The sequence below is a fragment of the Coregonus lavaretus genome, assembly GCF_964263955.1.
Source record: "Coregonus lavaretus genome assembly, contig: HAP1_SCAFFOLD_3420, whole genome shotgun sequence".
NCBI lineage: Eukaryota > Metazoa > Chordata > Actinopteri > Salmoniformes > Salmonidae > Coregonus > Coregonus lavaretus.
Genome location: NW_028162752.1, coordinates 15,648 through 33,855, shown reverse-complemented (window position 1 = coordinate 33,855; position 18,208 = coordinate 15,648). Strand labels below are relative to the sequence as shown.

At 44.1% G+C, this 18,208-nt stretch overlaps 1 protein-coding gene across 1 annotated transcript in view; it reads right to left on the bottom strand.

Moving 5' to 3' along the window:
• LOC311118925 (microtubule-associated protein 2-like) overlaps nucleotides 1-18,208 on the bottom strand; it is a gene marked incomplete at both ends in the record, with an annotated part of 42,464 nt that overhangs the window by 8,614 nt on the left and 15,642 nt on the right. The window contains 7 exons of the mRNA XM_084193676.1: nucleotides 554-646; nucleotides 6,598-6,744; nucleotides 7,011-7,186; nucleotides 7,832-7,888; nucleotides 8,811-8,976; nucleotides 13,623-13,808; nucleotides 14,471-14,532. Coding sequence (XP_084049802.1) covers nucleotides 554-646; nucleotides 6,598-6,744; nucleotides 7,011-7,186; nucleotides 7,832-7,888; nucleotides 8,811-8,976; nucleotides 13,623-13,808; nucleotides 14,471-14,532 — 887 coding nt within the window. The remainder of the gene's footprint in view (nucleotides 1-553; nucleotides 647-6,597; nucleotides 6,745-7,010; nucleotides 7,187-7,831; nucleotides 7,889-8,810; nucleotides 8,977-13,622; nucleotides 13,809-14,470; nucleotides 14,533-18,208) is intronic.

The window sequence follows — 18,208 nt, the reverse complement described above, 5'->3', positions numbered from 1 at the left end:
ATTGTGCATGTCGGCAGACAAGCTGACCTAGGACTGGAAGCTGGGGTTGGACAGAAGGATAGGAGCAGGGGTGGAATTATACAATGGCTTGATTTTTAAATGTTCTTGATATTTCAATTCTTATGGGGAGGACCCTGATTTATTACGGGGGTGCCAGTCCCCTCCTCACCCCCCTGTAATTTGAACCCTGGCTGAGGGTAGGGGTGGCCCCTGTACGGGCATGTGCCAGAGGGGGAGACAGTCCACTCATCTCCCAATAGAGGAGAAAATGAGGCCTAGTACACACTCAGGCCGTACAACTGACAAATTTTCTGATGAGTTTGTCCGCAAAACAAAGTTTGCACAACAGTTGGTGGTAGGGTTGTAAAATTCTGGTAACTTCCCCCAGATTCCAGGGAAAACCAGGGAATTTTGGGAAAGTTACCAGATTTTTTAAACCCTGCCTAGTGGTGTCTCCATAAGTACATCAATTGTTCAACATGAGTGTGTAGCCTACTAGGCCAGAGAGAGGAGAAGGGAGAGAGGGAACAGAACGGTAGGTAGAGGTACATACATGGCCTCCACGAGGAGAATGCTTCATGTTATCCTTGGATCCGCATTTTGACTGTACGTGACTGAAGTCCAGCTTCTTGTTTAAAATCTGAATCTAGAGGAAATACAGAGATATAATGTGGCTATTTAAATGAGGATGAGGATGGATGCTTAGCTTATATGTTATGGAAGGGACGTATAGGCACAGCATTAAGAGGACAGACAGATAGCTCTGTATGAAGGCAGGACAATTGTTGATGATGATCAGAGGAGCACTGGATGGAGATTCACTAGAAGGCTACATGTCTTTATAGGGATGATACAGTACGTCAGTAGATACAGCACACAGCAGGTAGGTGGAGTTCAAGACCCTTTCTACCATTACATAAAGGGGTGGTAGAATAGGGCATCGGACAGTGACCTTTGATAAATCAGCAACCAGAGTACTGTGAAATTACCTCTGGGTCAAAGGGGGACTTCACTTCCTGGCAGGATTTGACATGTCCCACTGGGCACAGACGTCAATTCAACGTCTATTCCACGTTGGTTTAACGTAATTCAATTGAAATGACGTAGAAACAACGTTGATTCAACCAGTGTGTGCCCTGTGGGTTGTTTGTGTTTGTCTCTTGTGTTTGACAGTGTGTGTGTGAGGGAATAAGAGGGAACTTGGTAGATGAAGGTACTGTATACCAGTGGGTCTTTGGCTGGCATGGGGGCCCACGTCACACTGTGTGCAGCAGACAGATATAAGGAGAGAGAGACCAGGCGCAGGAGCAATCTCCAGATCCACGACGGGCTGCGTTTGGGCTCTGTTGTGTTGGCCGTTTGGCCCCTGCCTCTGTGTTGCTGATAGAAAAGCAGACACATTATTGTTCTAGCTAGATTGGGAGTCACTGTACTGTAGATGGGATACTGTATAGGTTTTGTTACTGCTACTGGGCTGGTTGGAAGTACTGTATAGGTTCTGCTATGCTTCAGGGATGGGATACTGTAGGTCTGACTTGTCTGTGTCCCAAATGGCAACCTATTTCCTATATAAGCTCTGGTCAAAAGTAGTGCACTATGTAGGGTATAGGGTACCACTTGGGATGCACACTTGGTCTGCTACTGGGCTGGTTGGAAGTACTGTATAGGTTCTGCTATGCTACAGGACTGGGATACTGTAGGTCTGCTACTGCTACTGGGCTGGTTGGAAGTACTGTATAGGGCTGTGTATATGTATCAGGATCTACTGAAGGCCCTATAGCATCCTGTAAGAGTCAATCCCAAATGGCGCCCTATACCCTCTATAGTACACAACTTTTAACCAGTCTCCATAGGGCTCTGATCAAAAGTAGTGCACTATATAGGGAATAGGGTTCCATTTGGGACGCATCCCTAGACAGCAGCACTGAGTAAAGTCTATGTGGTCGTTAGAACCAAAGGTATCTGAAAGGTGTCTTTCAGTTGAATATTGAAGAAATAGCTTTATATACAGTATATCTTTCCCTAGAACAGACTGTATAAAGATGGAAGGCTGCAGGATCCACAACCCTGAGATGAACAGACATGATATGAGAAATTCAGAAGAGCAACAATGGCCACTCAAAAACAACAGACTCCCAGACACAAGGTGACACACTTGAGATGGAGGACACACCAGCAGACAGGAGAAAGCAAATAGCCGGTATTGGTGTTTAAAGGGTTTCAAGGCCCCTTTCAAGTGCTGAAGGTAGCCCAGCTTGTAATAACAACAATATGTTCCGCTTGCAACACTGTAACAACATGAGGTGGTATCAGGTGAATTAAAAGAAAAAACAGTAGCCAACACCAGTGCAGGCAACAAAAGAAGGAAATTAAAACAAAAGGGTTTAGTTTACCCTTATCCATCCTAGCCAGAAATTCCTCTTAACTCAAATATTTTTAGACAGTGAAGAAGAAATAGCCTACCACAATTCATAACATTAAGAATAGTAAATGACACCAAGAGCAGAAAATCTCAACTTCTCCCTCTATTCCAGTAACTGTCTGGTCGTCTTCTAAATGATTAATTAGCTTCTCCAACAATTTAACCACTTACCAACACAAATAGAGCAGTTTCTAAGTAGCTGTCTAGGGTTCTACTACTGAGACTGCTAAAAGATGAATCATACCTTACAACTGCTTCGGATCCATCCAGTCCAAAAAGTGGAGAAACAAACACCATCGCCTCAAAGGGGTGATTCATATTTAACACAGTCTGTAAGAATCTGTTAGAATCAGGCACTGCCTACTTTATAGAGCACTACTTTTTACCAGGGCCCATAGGCTCTGGTCAAAAGTAGTACACTATTTAGGGAATAGGGTGACATTTGGGATGCAAACATTGAGAGGTTGGGAGAATGGCAGCCTGGCAGCTGTGGCAACTCCATGCCCAGACAGTCAACCCTGGTTACGGGTTAATGTTGTCACTTCCTGTCACTGAGTACGGGGTTATGTTGTCACTTTCTGTTGGAACCCTTCAGAGACACTTTCAGCCAGCCAGTCACCCAGGGGTTTAGTCCAGCTTGCCACGGTAATTATATAATCATGTAACTGACGATTATGGATGAAGACAGCCATGAAAACAAAATAACAGTCATAACTGTAAAAAATAAATACAATTTAAAATAATATTTGTATCAACTTCATAGTCAAGTCGACAAACTTTACCCAAAAGCAGCAAAGTAAAAGTAAGCTTGGTTTACATCTAACAGCCGATATATACAAAATGTAGAAAAAGTCAAGGGGTCTGAATACTGTCCAAAGACAGTATTCAGACCCCTTGAGTTTTTCTACATTTTGTTACATTACAGCGTTATTCTAAAATTGATTCAATTGTTTTTTTCCCTCATCAATCTATACACAATACCCAATAATGACAAAGCAAAACAGGTGTTTAGAACACCATCCAACCTGATCGAGCTTGAGAGGATCTGCAGAGAAGAATGGGAGAAATTCCCCAAATACAGGTGTGCCAAGCTTGTAGCGTCATACCCAAGACGACTCGAGGCTGTAATCGCTGCCAAATGTGCTTCAACAAAGGACTGAGTAAAGGGTCTGAATACTTATGCAAATGTGATATTTCCATTTTTATATATATATATATACAGATCCTCTCAAGCTCGGTCAGGTTGGATGGTGAGTGTCGCTGCATAGCTATTTTCAGGTCTCTCCAGATATGTTTGATCGGGTTCAAGTCCGGACTCTGGCTGGGCCACTCAAGGACATTCAGAGACTTGTCCCGAAGCCACACCTGCGTTGTCTTGGCTGTGTGCTTAGGGTCGTTGTCCTGTTGGAAGGTGTACCGTCGCCCCAGTCTGAGGTCCTGAGCACTCTGGAGCAGGTTTTCATCAAGGATCTCTCTGTACTTTGCTCCGTTCATCTTTCCCTCGATCCTGACTATTCTCCCAGTCCCTGCCGCTGAAAAACATCCCAACAAATTGATGCTGCCACCACCATGCTTCACCGTTGGTGCCAGGTTTCCTCCAGACGTGACACTGGGCATTCAGTTCAAACTTGGTTTCATCAGACCAGAGAATCTTGTTTCTCATTGTCTGAGAGTCCTTCAGGTGCATTTTGACAAACTCCAAGCGGGCTATGTGCCTTTTACTGAGGAGTGGTTTCCTCTGGCCACTCTACCATGAATGCCTGATTGGTGGTGTTGCGGAGATGGTTGTCCTTCTGGATGGTTCTCCCATCTCCACGGAGGAACTCTGGAGCTCTGTCAGAGTGACCATCGGGTTCTTGGTCACCTCCCTGACCAAGGCCCTTCTCCCCGATTGCTCAGTTTGGCCGGGCAGCCAGCTCTAGGAAGAGTCTTGGTGGTTCCAAACTTCTTCCATTTAAGAATGATGGAGGCCACTGTGTTCTTGGGGACCTTCTATATTGCAGCAATTTTTTGGTACCCTTCCCCTGATCTGTGTCTCGGAGCTCTATGGACAATTCCTTCGACCTTGTTTTTGCTCTGACATGCACGGTCAACTGTGGGACCTTATATAGACAGGTGTGGGCCTTTCCAACTCATGTCCAATCAATTGAATTTACCACAGGTGGATTCCAATCAAGTTGTAGAAACATCTCAAGGATGATCAATGGAAACAGGATGCACCTGAGCTCAATTTCAAGTCTCATAGGAAAGGGTCTGAAACGTATGTAAATAAGGATTTCTGTTTTTTATTTTTTATTGTTATTGTTTTCGCTTTGTCATTATGGGGTATTTTGTGAAGATTGATGAAGAAAAAAAACATTCATCCATTTTAGAATAAGGTTGTAACGTAACAAAATGTGGAAAAAGTAAAGGGGTCTGAAAACTTTCCGAATGCACTGTAAGGAGAGAAGAGGCAAACTATCCAGTTTTAGCATTTTTTTTTTTTTTTTTGCATTACAACCTGTAATTTAAATTGATTTTTATTTGGATTTCATGTGATGGACATACACAAAATAGTCCAAATTGGTGAAGTGAAATGAAAAAAATAACTTGTTTCCAAAAATTCAAAAAAATAAATAACGGAAAAGTTAATCAGAGAGGAACAAAGAGACCAAAGATAACCCTGAAGGAGCTGCAAAGCTCCACAGCAGAGATTGGAGTATCTGTCCATAGGACCACTTTAAGCCGTACACTCCACAGAGCTGGTCTTTACGGAAGAGTGGCCAGAAAAAAGCCATTGCTTAAAGAAAAAAAATAAGCTAACACGTTTGGTGTTCGCCAAAAGGCATGTGGGAGACTACCCAAACATATGGAAGAAGGTACTCTGGTCAGATAAGACTAAAGTTCAGCTTTTTGGCCATCAAGGAAAACGCTATGTCTGGCGCAAACCCAACACCTCTCATCACCTGAGAACACCATCCCCACAGTGAAGAATGGTGGTGGCAGCATCATGCTGTGGGGATGTTTTCATCGGCAGGGACTGGGAAACTGGTCAGAATTGAAGGAATGATGGATGGCGCTAAATACAGGAAAATTCTTGAGGGAAACCTGTTTCAGTGTTCCAGAGATTTGAGACTGGGACGGAGGTTCACCTTCCAGCAGGACAATGACCCTAAGCATACTGCTAAAGCAACACTCAAGTGGTTTAAGGGGAAACATTTAAATGTCTTGGGATGGCCTAGTCAAAGCCCAGACCTCAATCCAGTTGAGAATCTGTGGTATGACTTAAAGATTGCTGTACACCAGCGGAACCCATCCAACTTGAAGGAGCTGGAGCAGTTTTGCCTTGAAGAATGGGCAAAAAAAGAGACTTGCAGCTGTAATTGCTGCAAAAGGTGGCTCTACAAAGTATTGACTTTGGGGGGGTGAATAGTTATGCACGCTCAAGTTTTCAGTTTTTTTGTCTTATTTCTTGTTTGTTTCACGCAAAAACATATTTTGCATCTTCAAAGTGGTAGGCATGTTGTGTAAATCAAATGATACAAACCCCGCAAAATCCATTTTAATTCCAGGTTGTAAGGCAACAAAATAGGAAAAATGCCAAGGGGGGTGAATACTTTCGCAAGCCACTGTACATTGCTGGAAGCAAACCATCTGTCTAGAGACACTACCTTGTTTCAGCATGGTGTTGTAGTAAATTATCATTTGGTTGCCTAGGCAATGCATCCCATCTGGGAGGCCAGACAGGTAGAGGAGTTCCAGAATATTATTTAGCATCGATGGTGAACTACAGAGGGACCTGACAGAGAAAACGTCCCCAAGCACTCATCCTTTTTATGTCTCACCCATTTGAAAAGCTCAGCTGCTACACCAAAATGAGACATCTTTCTCATTGCCCTCCTTTTAAAACCATGACCCAGCAAACAGAGACCAGACAGACAGACTGAGGGAGGACAGAGCTACAGTAACAAGGGAGCGACAGGCTAAGAACACGAAGAGGGACATGAAAGACAGAGAGAGGGACAGAGGAGGGAGGAACAGGGTCTGAAAGGCTGGGTAGAAGCCCTGGAAAAATAACTAGCAGATACAGCATCAGTCAAATACAATACAAGACTGAGGTAGAAAGGGAGGATAAATAAGGAGAAGGACAAAAGAGAGGGAGGGTGGGTACATTAGGTAACCAAAGGGGCACTAACCTGTCCCCCCTTGGGCTGGTACTTGATGTTATCTGTGGAGCCGATCTTGGACTTGATGTTCTTGAGGTCGGGCAGGGGCTGGTTAAGGATGCGGAGCTGTTTGGGGGTGGTGGCAGGTGACTTGGGAGGGGTGCGGAGCAGAGCCACCTTGAATTAATTAATTAATTAATTAATTGGGACCTAAATTGCCAACGATAAATTGCTTTCATGATATACTGTGGTCTCATTTGGAAAAGAGATGTCTCAATATGATCTCCTGAATAAATCAAGTCTAAATAAATCAAATCAAATACAATTCAATTTAAAACACTTATTGAGTACTTGCCTCAAACGAGCACAGTACAACACCATTGCTTCCTTTCCAGCTCTATTGAACCGGTTACCTAGGGTGCCATTTCGGAGGCAGACCATACCTTCTTCTCCTGCAGCAGGCTTCGAGAACGTGGTGTGCCGGGGGTGCGAGGGGTCCCGGGTGTGCGACAGGAGTAGCTGTAGCTGGGAGGGGTACCAGGGGAGATGGCTGTGGACCCTGGCGTGCGGGGTGTGGTGGGGCCACTGCACAGCGAACGGGAACGCATCGACTGTGTGCCTGGGTGTGGGGAGGTCATATAAAGGTCACAGAGGTCATATAGAGAGGTTACTCAAAGGTCAATTAGGTTGGGCATCTCTCAGCATTACTCTATCCTGGTGCAGTTTTGTGTTGTCTATGATCCATACGAGTTGGAAAGACAGCACAAACAGATCTGGGACCAGGCTAACATTACTGCACCAAACTATAGAAGTTGGTCAGATGAAGAGTGGATCAAAACAAACACAAATTAGATGAAACAATGTAGTTAATAGAATAAAAGAGGTTAATGAAACACAAACTATAGGCTTACTACCACTGAGCACAGACGTCAATTCAATGTCTATTCCACTTTAGTTCAACGTAACTTCATTGAAATGACGTGGAAACAATGTTGATTCAATCAGTGTGTGCCCAGTGGGTAACTGCCAAGGATGAGACATTCCAACAAGTAATCTCTTACTAAGAATGGGATATTGAACACACATAGAGATGAACTGGACGAGACTGGGTGAGACCATGTGAGACAAGATGAGACTAGGTGAGACACTGCAGGACTAGGTGAGACACTGCAGGACTAGGTGAAACCAGTTGAGATGAAGAGGGACCAAGTTAGACATGGATGAAACTGGATGGGACTGGATGAGATTGAGAGTTCCTCTCTACCTGTCCAACTAGGGGCGCGTCCTGTCCTATGCTCCGCCCTGACCTCTGTACTGAATGCTAGAGGAGAGGATGAGCGGTAGAGGATTAAACAGAGAGAGAGGGCGAGAGAGAGATAGGGCGAGAGAGATAGGGCGAGAGAAAGATAGGGCGAGAGAGAGATAGGGCAAGAGACAGATAGGGCGAGAGAGAGATAGGGAGAGAGAAATAGGGAGAGAGAAATAGGGCGAGAGAGAGATAGGGCGAGAGAAAGAGAGAGATAGGGTGAGAGAGAGATAGGGTGAGAGAAAGAGAGAGATAGGGTGAGAGAAAGAGAGAGATAGGGCGAGAGAGAGATAGGGTGAGAGAAAGAGAGAGATAGGGCGAGAGAGAGATAGGGCGAGAGAGAGAGATAGGGCGAGAGAGAGAGGGCGAGAGAAAGAGAGAGATAGGGCGAGAGAGATAGGGCGAGAGAGATAGGGCGAGAGAAAGATGGGGTGAGAGAAAGAGAGAGATAGAGCAAGAGAGAGATATGGTGAGAAATAGATAGGGCGAGAGAGAGATAGGGCGAGAGAGAGATAGGGCGAGAGAGAGATAGGGCGAGAGAAAGAGAGAGATAGGGCGAGAGAAAGAGAGAGATAGGGCGAGAGAAAGATGGGGCGAGAGAAATAGAGAGATAGGGCGAGAGAGAGATAGGGCGAGAGAAAGAGAGATAGGGCGAGAGAGAGATAGGGTGAGAGAAAGAGAGAGATAGGGCGAGAGAGAGATAGGGCGAGAGAGAGATAGGGCGAGAGAAAAATCAAGAGAGAAAAAAAAGAGCGAGAGCCAGATCAAAACAGAAAGAGAGAGACCAGTGTATCAGGGTGAGGGGATGGTGGAGGAGGGGCCTCCTGTAGCTCAGTTGGTAGAGCATGGCGCTTGCAACGCCAGGGTTGTGGGTTCAATTCCCACGGGGGGCCAGTATGAAAAATGTATGCACTCACTAAAAAAATAAGTGACTTACACGTGGGTCTACGGGGTGCGGTAGAGCCGGAGCTGGTGATAGAGGTGGAGCTCTCCTCCTGGTCGTGTGTGTGGTGGTTGGTACGCCGGCTCAGGATAGAGGCAGGCCGCGGGACCGAGGCAGGCCGGGGCAGGGACGACCTCCTTGGGCTCTGCGAACCGCCATCCTGTCAGACACACACAGATTTAGCTTAGTACAGTAGTTACAGAAGTTAGCACAGTGCCTAGCTTTATATATTCTTCTTTATACCCTGACTTCAGAAAGTATTCATACACCTTGACTAATTCCACATTTGTTGTGTTACAGCCTGAAATCAAAAAGGATTAAACCAATATTTTTCTCACCCATCTACACACAATACCCCAAAATGACAAAGTGAAAACATGTTTTTAGATACTTTTGCAAATGTATTGAAAATTAAATACAGAGATATCTAATTTACATAAGTATTAATACCCCTGAGTCAATACTTTGTAGAAGCACCTTTGGTGGCGATTACAGCTTTGAGTCGTCTTGGGTATGTCTGTATCAGCTTTGTACATTGAGGGAAAAAAGTATTTGATCCCCTGCTGATTTTGTACGTTTGCCCATTGACAAAGACATGATCAGTCTATAATTTTAATGGTAGGTTTATTTGAACAGTGAGAGACAGAATAACAACAACAAAATCCAGAAAAACGCATGTCAAAAATGTTATAAATTGATTTGCATTTTAATGAGGGAAATAAGTATTTGAATCCTCTGCAAAACGTGACTTAGTAGTTGGTGGCAATACCCTTGTTGGCAATCACAGACGTCTCTTGTTGTGGGCCACCAGGTTTGCACACATCTCAGGAGGGATTTTGTCCCACTCCTCTTTGCAGATCTTCTCCAAGTCATTAAGGTTTCGAGCCTGACGTTTGGCAACTCGAACCTTCAGCTCCCTCCACAGATTTTCTATGGGATTATGGTCTGGAGACTGGCTAGACCACTTCAGGACCTTAATGTGCTTCTTCTTGAGCCACTCCTTTGTTGCCTTGGCAGTGTGTTTTGGGTCATTGTCATGCTGGAATACCCATCCACGACCCATTTTCAATGACCTGGCTGAGGGAAGGAGATTCTCACCCAACATTTGATGGTACATGGCCCCGTCCATCGTTCCTTTGATGCGGTGAAGTTGTCCTGTCCCCTTAGCAGAAAAACACCCCCAAAGCATAATGTTTCCACCTCCATGTTTGACGGTGGGGATGGTGTTCTTGGGGTCATAGGCAGCATTCCTCCTCCTCCAAACACGGCGAGTTGAGTTGATGCCAAAGAGCTCCATTTTGGTCTCATCTGACCACAACACTTTCACCCAGTTTTCCTCTGAATCATTCAGATGATCATTGGCAAACTTCAGACGGGCATGTATATGTGCTTTCTTGAGCAGGGGGACCTTGCGGGCACTGCAGGATTTCAGTCCTTCACGGCGTAGTGTGTTACCAATTGTTGTCTTGGTGACTATGGTCCCAGCTGCCTTGAGATCATTGACAAGATCCTCCCGTGTAGTTCTGGGCTGATTCCTCACCGTTCTCATGATCATTGCAACTCCACGAGTTGAGATCTTACATGGAGCCCCAGGCCGAGGGAGATTGACAGTTATTTTGTGTTTCTTCCATTTGCGAATAATCGCACCAACTGTTGTCACCTTCTCACCAAGCTGCTTGGCGATGGTCTTGTAGCCCATTCCAGCCTTGTGTAGGTCTACAATCTTGTCCCTGACATCCTTGGAGAGCTCTTTGGTCTTGGCCATGGTGGAGAGTTTGGAATCTGATTGATTGATTGTTTCTGTGGACAGGTGTCTGTTTAAGAGTGTGCTCCTAATCTCAGCTCGTTACCTGTATAAAAGACACCTGGGAGCCAGAAATATTTGTGATTGAGAGGGGGTCAAATACAGTAAGGGAAAAAAGTATTTGATGCCCTGCTGATTTCATGATCATTAAATCATTAATTTCTGATCATTAAAATGCAAATCATTTATAAAATTTTTGACATGCGTTTTTCTGGATTTTTTTGTTGTTATTCTGTCTCTCACTGTTCAAATAAACCTACCATTAAAATTATAGACTGATCATTTCTTTATCAGTGGGCAAACGTCCAAAATCAGCAGGGGATCAAATACTTTTTTCCCTCACTGTACATCTGGATTTGGGGATTCTTTCCCATTCTTCCTTGCAGATTTTCTCAAGCTCTGTTAAATTAGATGGGGAGTGGCGGTGAACAGCAATCTTCAAGTCTTTCCAAATATTTTCAATGGGATTCAAGTCTGGGCTTTGGCGGGGCCACTCAAGGATTTTCACATTTTTGTTCTGAAGCCATTCCAGCATTACTTTGGCTGTATGTTTGGGGTCATTGTCCTGTTGGAACGTAAATCTTCGCCCATAGGGATGGTGTTAGACGATGATGAGCTATGCCTGGTTTTCCCCAGACATAGCACTTTGCATTCAGGCCAAAGAGTTCCATTCCAGTCTCATCAGACCACATAATATTTTGCCTTATACTCTCAGAGTCTTTCACGTGCCTTTTTGCAAACTCCAGGCATGCCTTTTTCTCAGGAGTGGCTTCCGTCTGGCCACTCTCCCATAAAGTGCTGTAGAGACTGTTGTGCTTCTGGCAGGTTCTACCATCTCAGCCAAGGAACTCGGTAGTTCTGTCAGAGTGGTCATTGGGTTCTTGGTCACCTCCCTGACCAAGGTCCTTCTTGCCCGGTTGCTCAGTTTGGTCAGACGGCCAGCTCGAGTCTGGGTAGTTCCATATGTTTTCAATTACACAATGATGGAGAGCACTGTGCTCTTGGAAACTTTGAACACTGTATAACAGTGGTCACCAACCTTTTCTGAGTCAAAATCACTTTGAGTCAAAATGCAAGCCAAGATCTACCGCTCAGATTTTTTTTAAACATCACTTAAAAAACGTAAGCCTATGCAACATTAACCAAAAACTGTTCTGTCGCAATGAGGTTTGTGCAGTAGGCTATAGGCCCAATACATTATCACTGCATATTGGCTATGCTTGAATTACCCTGCCAATGTTGTTCTTCTCAGACTTTTTTGAAATTATTTAAAATTGAAGGTATATGATCACACTGGCAATAGATCATTTGTTGTATTACTTGTGAGGCACAGCTGAGTGAGCTTAATAATTTGCAATTTTTTTACTGGACTGATGGCCTGCATCTGATGGTCAGTCTGAGGGGAGGGAGGGAGCAGCGGTGAGGCTGACTTACCGTCCCTCCGTTGAGAAAAGGGGACAGTCTTCCAGCTGATGGCGAAACGCAAGTTGCACTGCATTATTTCTGCCTCATGCACCAATTCATTTTGTTACTCTTATGACCAGAGAAAGTGAAATATTCCTCAATATTAAAAAAAGACACAAGCTGCTAATAATAATAACGCAAGCTTATCGGAACACTTTGCTATGTTCATTCATTGCAGCTAGTTGTAGCGTGAGTGGAAATAGGGATAACGCATATTTTATGGCTTATAAAAGTGTTGACACTGAATAACAATTTAAACATGAACTTACTCATAAAAACAGCAGCTCTTTGCTGTATGTAGTCCCGTGTAGCTCAGTTGGTAGAGCATGGCGCTTGCAACACCAGGGTTGTGGGTTTGATTCCCACGGGGGGCCAGTATGAAAATGTATGCACTCACTAACTGTAAGTCGCTCTGAATAAGAGCGTCTGCTAAATGACTAAAATGTAAATGTAAATATTCATTGAGTCTCTCTCGTCATGATTTCAAAAGTTTTGTAATCTCACAGTATCAACTTGCTGTGCGTTCGAGGCTTCTTTTCACAGTCTATGGCTCGAGGAAACTGTGCAGACACCGTGATCTGAACTATCTGATTGGCCAGATGTAGGCCTATAGGTGCACTTGATTTGCTCTCTGGGTCTGCCGGGTAGGTGGAGTTCTACCATCAGACACATAAAATGGTTCAAAATGGGAACACTTTGCCTTCCTGGCACCAGGGCTGCTGAATCAAGTGCACCTACCGCCAACAACGCGAAACGAATAAAAAAAATAGGAACACAAGGCTTTATCGTTTTCACAGAAATGTTTGGTCATCGACTAGGAATGCCTTGGAGATCGACCAGTCGATCGCGATTTCTTGGACTTCATGGTATAGTTTCTGCTCTGACATGCACTGTCAACTTTGGGACCTTATATAGACAGGTGTGTTTCTTTCTAAATCATGTCCAAACATTTAAATTAGCCACAGGTGGACTCCAATCAAGTTGTAGCGACATCTCAAGGATGTCGCTTAGTGGTTAAGAGCGTTGTGCCAGTAACCGAAAGGTCGCTGGTTCTAATCCCCGAGCCAACTAGGTGAAAAGTCTGTCGATGTGCCCTTGAGCAAGGCACTTAACCCTAATTGCTCCTGTAAGTCGCTCTGGATAAGAGCGTCTGCTAAATGACAAAAAAAAAAAAAAAAAAAAAAAAAATGATCAAAGGACATTTGATGCACCCGAGCTCAATTTGGAGTGTCATAGCAAACGGGTGTGAATGCTTATGTAAATTAGATATTTATGTATTTCATTTTCAATACATTTGCAAAAATTTCTAAAAACATGTTTTTACTTTGTCATTGTGCAGTATTGTGTGTCGATGGGTGAGACAAAATCATCTATTTAATCCATTTTGAATTCAGGCTGTAACACAACAAAATGTGGAATAAGTCAAGGGGTATGAATACTTTTTGAAGGCACTGTATGTTGTTTATTGTTATATATTATTGTATTAATTTACAGATGTGAGATCAGTTGATCAGTTCAGGGCCATATGCTAACCTTACCGCATATATTAGTCTGTGTAGTGTGGTGGAGTCACGAGGCCCAGCCGAGGAGGGGCGGGGCCTATCAAGCTCCACCTCCCCCAGCGAGTTCTTTTTAGTGTGGGAGGAGCAGGACGAGTTAGGGCGGGGGGGCAGGAGGGCGGCCACTCGCGTTTTACAGGTGGGGATCTTTGTTAGTGGTCGTGACTGAGTGACAGACAGACAGATGGGGGAGAGATGGGTGAGCGAGTGGGAATATATGTGTGAGAGATGGGTGAGAAACATAGGCTGCAAACCACAGAAAACATCAGAGGACAAAAAACAATGACAGTGGAACCAAAAGATGACATGTTGTTGAAAACCAACCAGATTCACACATACACTCCGGTACGTATTTATTTGGACAGTGAAGCTAAACCTTTTAATTTGGGTTTATACTCCAGCATTTTGGATTTCAGATCAAATGTTTTCAATGAGGTGACAGTACAGAATGTCAACTTTTATTTTAGGGCATTTTCATACATCTCGATTTTACCGTTTAGAAATTAATGCACATTATGTATCTAGTGCTCCCATTTGAAGGTTTCGTAAGTATTTGGACAAATTCACTGATAGTGTATGACATTTAGTCAAAAGTTTAGTATTTGGTCCCATATTCCTAGCACGGAATGACTACATCAAGCTTGTGACTCTACAAACTTGGATGCATTTGCAGTTTGTTTTGGTTGTGTTTCGGATTATGTTGTGCCCAATAAATATTAATGGTAAATAATGTATTGTGTCATTTTGAAGTTTGAGTGAAACAGGGAGATAGCCTACTACATGTAAATGGTACATTACCTTATTGTGATGCAGTGTGCTGTACTTACTGAAGCTCTGTCCCGAGACTGTCTAGCAACACTGAGGGGCCGACGACCTTCTGGTACACCCACTGAAGAGAGGAGTTGAGAGAAGATGAGAGAGGAGGAGCGAGAAGTAGGAGAGAGAGAGAGAGAGGACAGAGGAGGAGAGGAGGAGAGAGAGAAAGAGAGAAGGAGAGAGCAGAGTGAGAGAGAAAGAGAAATACAGAGACGTTCTACAGTTAGACGTGACATAAAAGTTACGTTTTCTTTTTGCAACCAAATGTCTATTTTTTTAACGTAAATTCAATGCTATAGAAAGGTCCAGACACCTTTTGTGTTATTTCACGTTTTTGAGAAACTTACCCCAAACAACAAATAAATTCCTCATCCTCGTTGTGTAGTATGGATGCCCCCAAAAAAACATGACAAAGGCTCCAAAAACACCCAAATATGTTAATTTAGAAACCGCAAAGCTCTCAGTATAGTGATGCAGGTCATTAGATGTTGTACACACGAAATTGTGTCATTCCGAACTTTATCTGCAATGTTATATTCCATTTTGTTGCAACTCGAGCGTGCATTCTACAGGTAACTGCCAAAATAAAGGAAACACTTGAGTAAATAAGGGATACAAAGTACATTTACATTTACATTTGAGTCATTTAGCAGACGCTCTTATCCAGAGCGACTTACAGTTAGTGAATACATATTTTTTTTATACTGGCCCCCCGTGGGAATCGAACCCACAACCCTGGCGTTGCAAACGCCATGCTCTATCAACTGAGCTACATCCCTGTATAATGAAAGCATGGGGTGCTTCCACACAGGAAGTTCCAGACACTTGTAGAATCTATGCCAAGAAGCATTGAAGCTGTTCTGGCGACTCGTGGTGGCCCAATGCGCTATTAAGACACTTTATGTTGGTGTTTCCTTTATTTTGGCAGTTACCTGTAGCAGCAGGCTACACAGAGAATTGAACAGATGGATAGGGGAAACATCTCAAGTCGCTCAAAACAGAATAAAACATTGCGGAAAATTTAGTTTAATCCACCAGAAAAGACAGAACAAATAATAAAACAAATATTATGGTTAAACTCAAATATACTAATTGATTTTTTTGAAATGTTCTTTTTTGAAAAAAATGTTAAAAAAAGTGGTATAATCTTTATAAAATATATCATAAATAGGACTGGTGGAGTTATGTCACACATGCAGCTAACAAAACTATAAGGAAATGTCTGCTCTATTCAAAATTATAACCAATTAATTGCAGCATTACCGCAAAAAATGGAAGAGGCAAGTGGAAGGGGGAGAAGGTAAGGAACTTGTCCGATGACCAAAATTGGTTAAAGAAAATTGTGATAAATAAAAAAGTATACCAATTTCATTTAAGGACCAAAAAATTGAGAGCTGTGCCATACAGGTTGCAAAATAGTTGGGAAGAGATTTTCAATGTACCCATTCCATGGTAGGTGGTTTATGAACTGATACACAAAATGACGCTGGATTCCAAATTTAGAGTTTTTCTATTTAAATTATTATATAGAATTCTTGCAACCAATAGAATGTTATATACAGTGCCTTCGGAAAGTATTCAGACCCCTTTACTTTTTCCACATTTTGTTACGTTACAGCCTTATTCTAAAATTGATTAAATGGTTTTTTTCCATTATCAATCTGCACACAATAGCCCATAATGACAAAGTAAAAACAGGTTGATACATTTTTGCTATTTTTATTTTTTATTTTTATGGAAATGTAACATTTACAAGTATTCAGAAACTTTACTCAGTACTTTGTTGAAGCGCCTTTGGCAGCGATTACAGCATTGAGTCTTCTTGGGTATGACGCTACAAGCTGTATTTGGGGAGTTTCTCCCATTCTTCTCAGCAGATCCTCTCAAGCTCTGTCATGTTGGATGGGGAGCATTGCTGCACAAGTTTTTTCAGGTCTCTCCAGAGATGTTCGATCGGGTTCAAGTCCATACTCTGGCTGGGCCACTCAAGGACATTCAGAGACTTGTCCCGAAGCCACTGCTGTGTTGTCTTGGCTGTGTGCTTAGGGCCGTTGTCCTGTTGGAAGGTGAACCTTCGCCCAAGTCTGAGGTCCTGAGCGCTCTGAAGCAGGTTTTCTTCAAGGATCTTTCTGTACTTTGCTTGGTTCATTTTTGCCTCGATCCTGACTAGTCTCCCAGTACCTAATGCTGAAAAACATCCCCACAGCATGATGCTGCCACCACCATGCTTCAACGTAGTTCCAGGTTTCCTCCAGACTTGACACTTGGCATTCAGGCCAAAGAGTTCAATCTTGGTTTCATCAGACAAGATAACCTTGTTTCTCATGGTCTGAGAGTCTTTAGGTGCCTTTTGTCAAACTTCAAGCGGGCTGTCATGTGCCTTTTACTGAGGAGTGGCTTCCGTCTGACCACTCTACAATCAAGGCCTGATTGGTAGAGTGCTGCATAGATGGTTGTCCTTCTGGAAGGCTCACCCATCTCCCCAGAGTAACTCTAGAGCTCTGTCAGAGTGACCATCGGGTTCTTGGTCACCTCCCTGACCAAGGCCCTTCTCCACCGATTTCTCAGTTTGGCCAATGCAAATAGACCGGGTAGCCATTTGATTAGCTGTTCAGGAGCCTTATGGCTTGGGGGTAGAAGCTGTTAAGAAGCCTTTTGGACCTAGACTTGGCGCTCCAGTACCGCTTGCCATGCGGTAGCAGAGAGAACAGTGGCTGGAGTCTTTGACTATTTTTAGGGCCTTCCTCTGACACCACCTGGTGTAGAGGTCCTGGATGGCAGGAAGCTTTGCCCCAGTGATGTACTGGGCCGTACGCACCACCCTCTGTAGTGCCTTGCGGTCGGAGGCCGAGCAGTTGCCATACCAGGCAGTGATGCTACCAGTCAGGATGCTCTCGATGGTGCAGCTGTATAACTTTTTGAGGATCTGAGGACCCATGCCAAATCTTTTCAGTCTTCTGAGGGGGAATAGGCTTTGTCGTGCCCTCTTCACGACTGTCTTGGTGTGTTTGGACCATGATAGTTCGTTGGTAATGTGGACACCAAGGAACTTGAAGCTCTCAACCTGTTCCACTACAGCCCCGTCGATGAGAATGGGGGCGTGCTTTGTCCTCGTTTTCCTGTAGTCCACAATCATCTCCTTTGTCTTGATCACGTTGATGGAGAGGTTGTTATCCTGGCACCACACAGCTAGGTCTCTGACCTCCTCCCTATAGGCTGTCTCATCGTTGTCGGTGATCAGGCCTACCACTGTTGTGTCGTCTGCAAACTTAATGATGGTGTTGGAGTCGTGCCTGGCCATGCAGTCATGGGTGAACAGGGAGTACAGGAGGGGACTGAGGAGGCACCCCTGAGGGGCCCCCGTGTTGAGGATCAGCGTGGCAGATGTGTTGTTACCCTCCCTTACCACCTGGGGGTGGCCCATCAGGAAGTCCAGGACCCAGTTGCAAAGGGAGGTATTTAGTCCCAGGGTCCTTAGTTTAGTGATGAGCTTTGAGGGCACTATGGTGTTGAACGCTGAGCTGTAGTCAGTGAATAGCATTCTCACATAGGTGTTCAATTTGTCCAGGTGGTAAAGGGCAGTGTGGAGTGCAATAGAGATTGCATCATCTGTGGATCTGTTGGGGCGGTATGCAAATTGGAGTGGGTCTACTGTTTCTGGGATAATGGTGTTGATGTGAGCCATGACCAGCCTTTCAAAGCACTTCATGGCTACTGACGTGAGTGCTACGGGTCGTAGTCATTTAGGC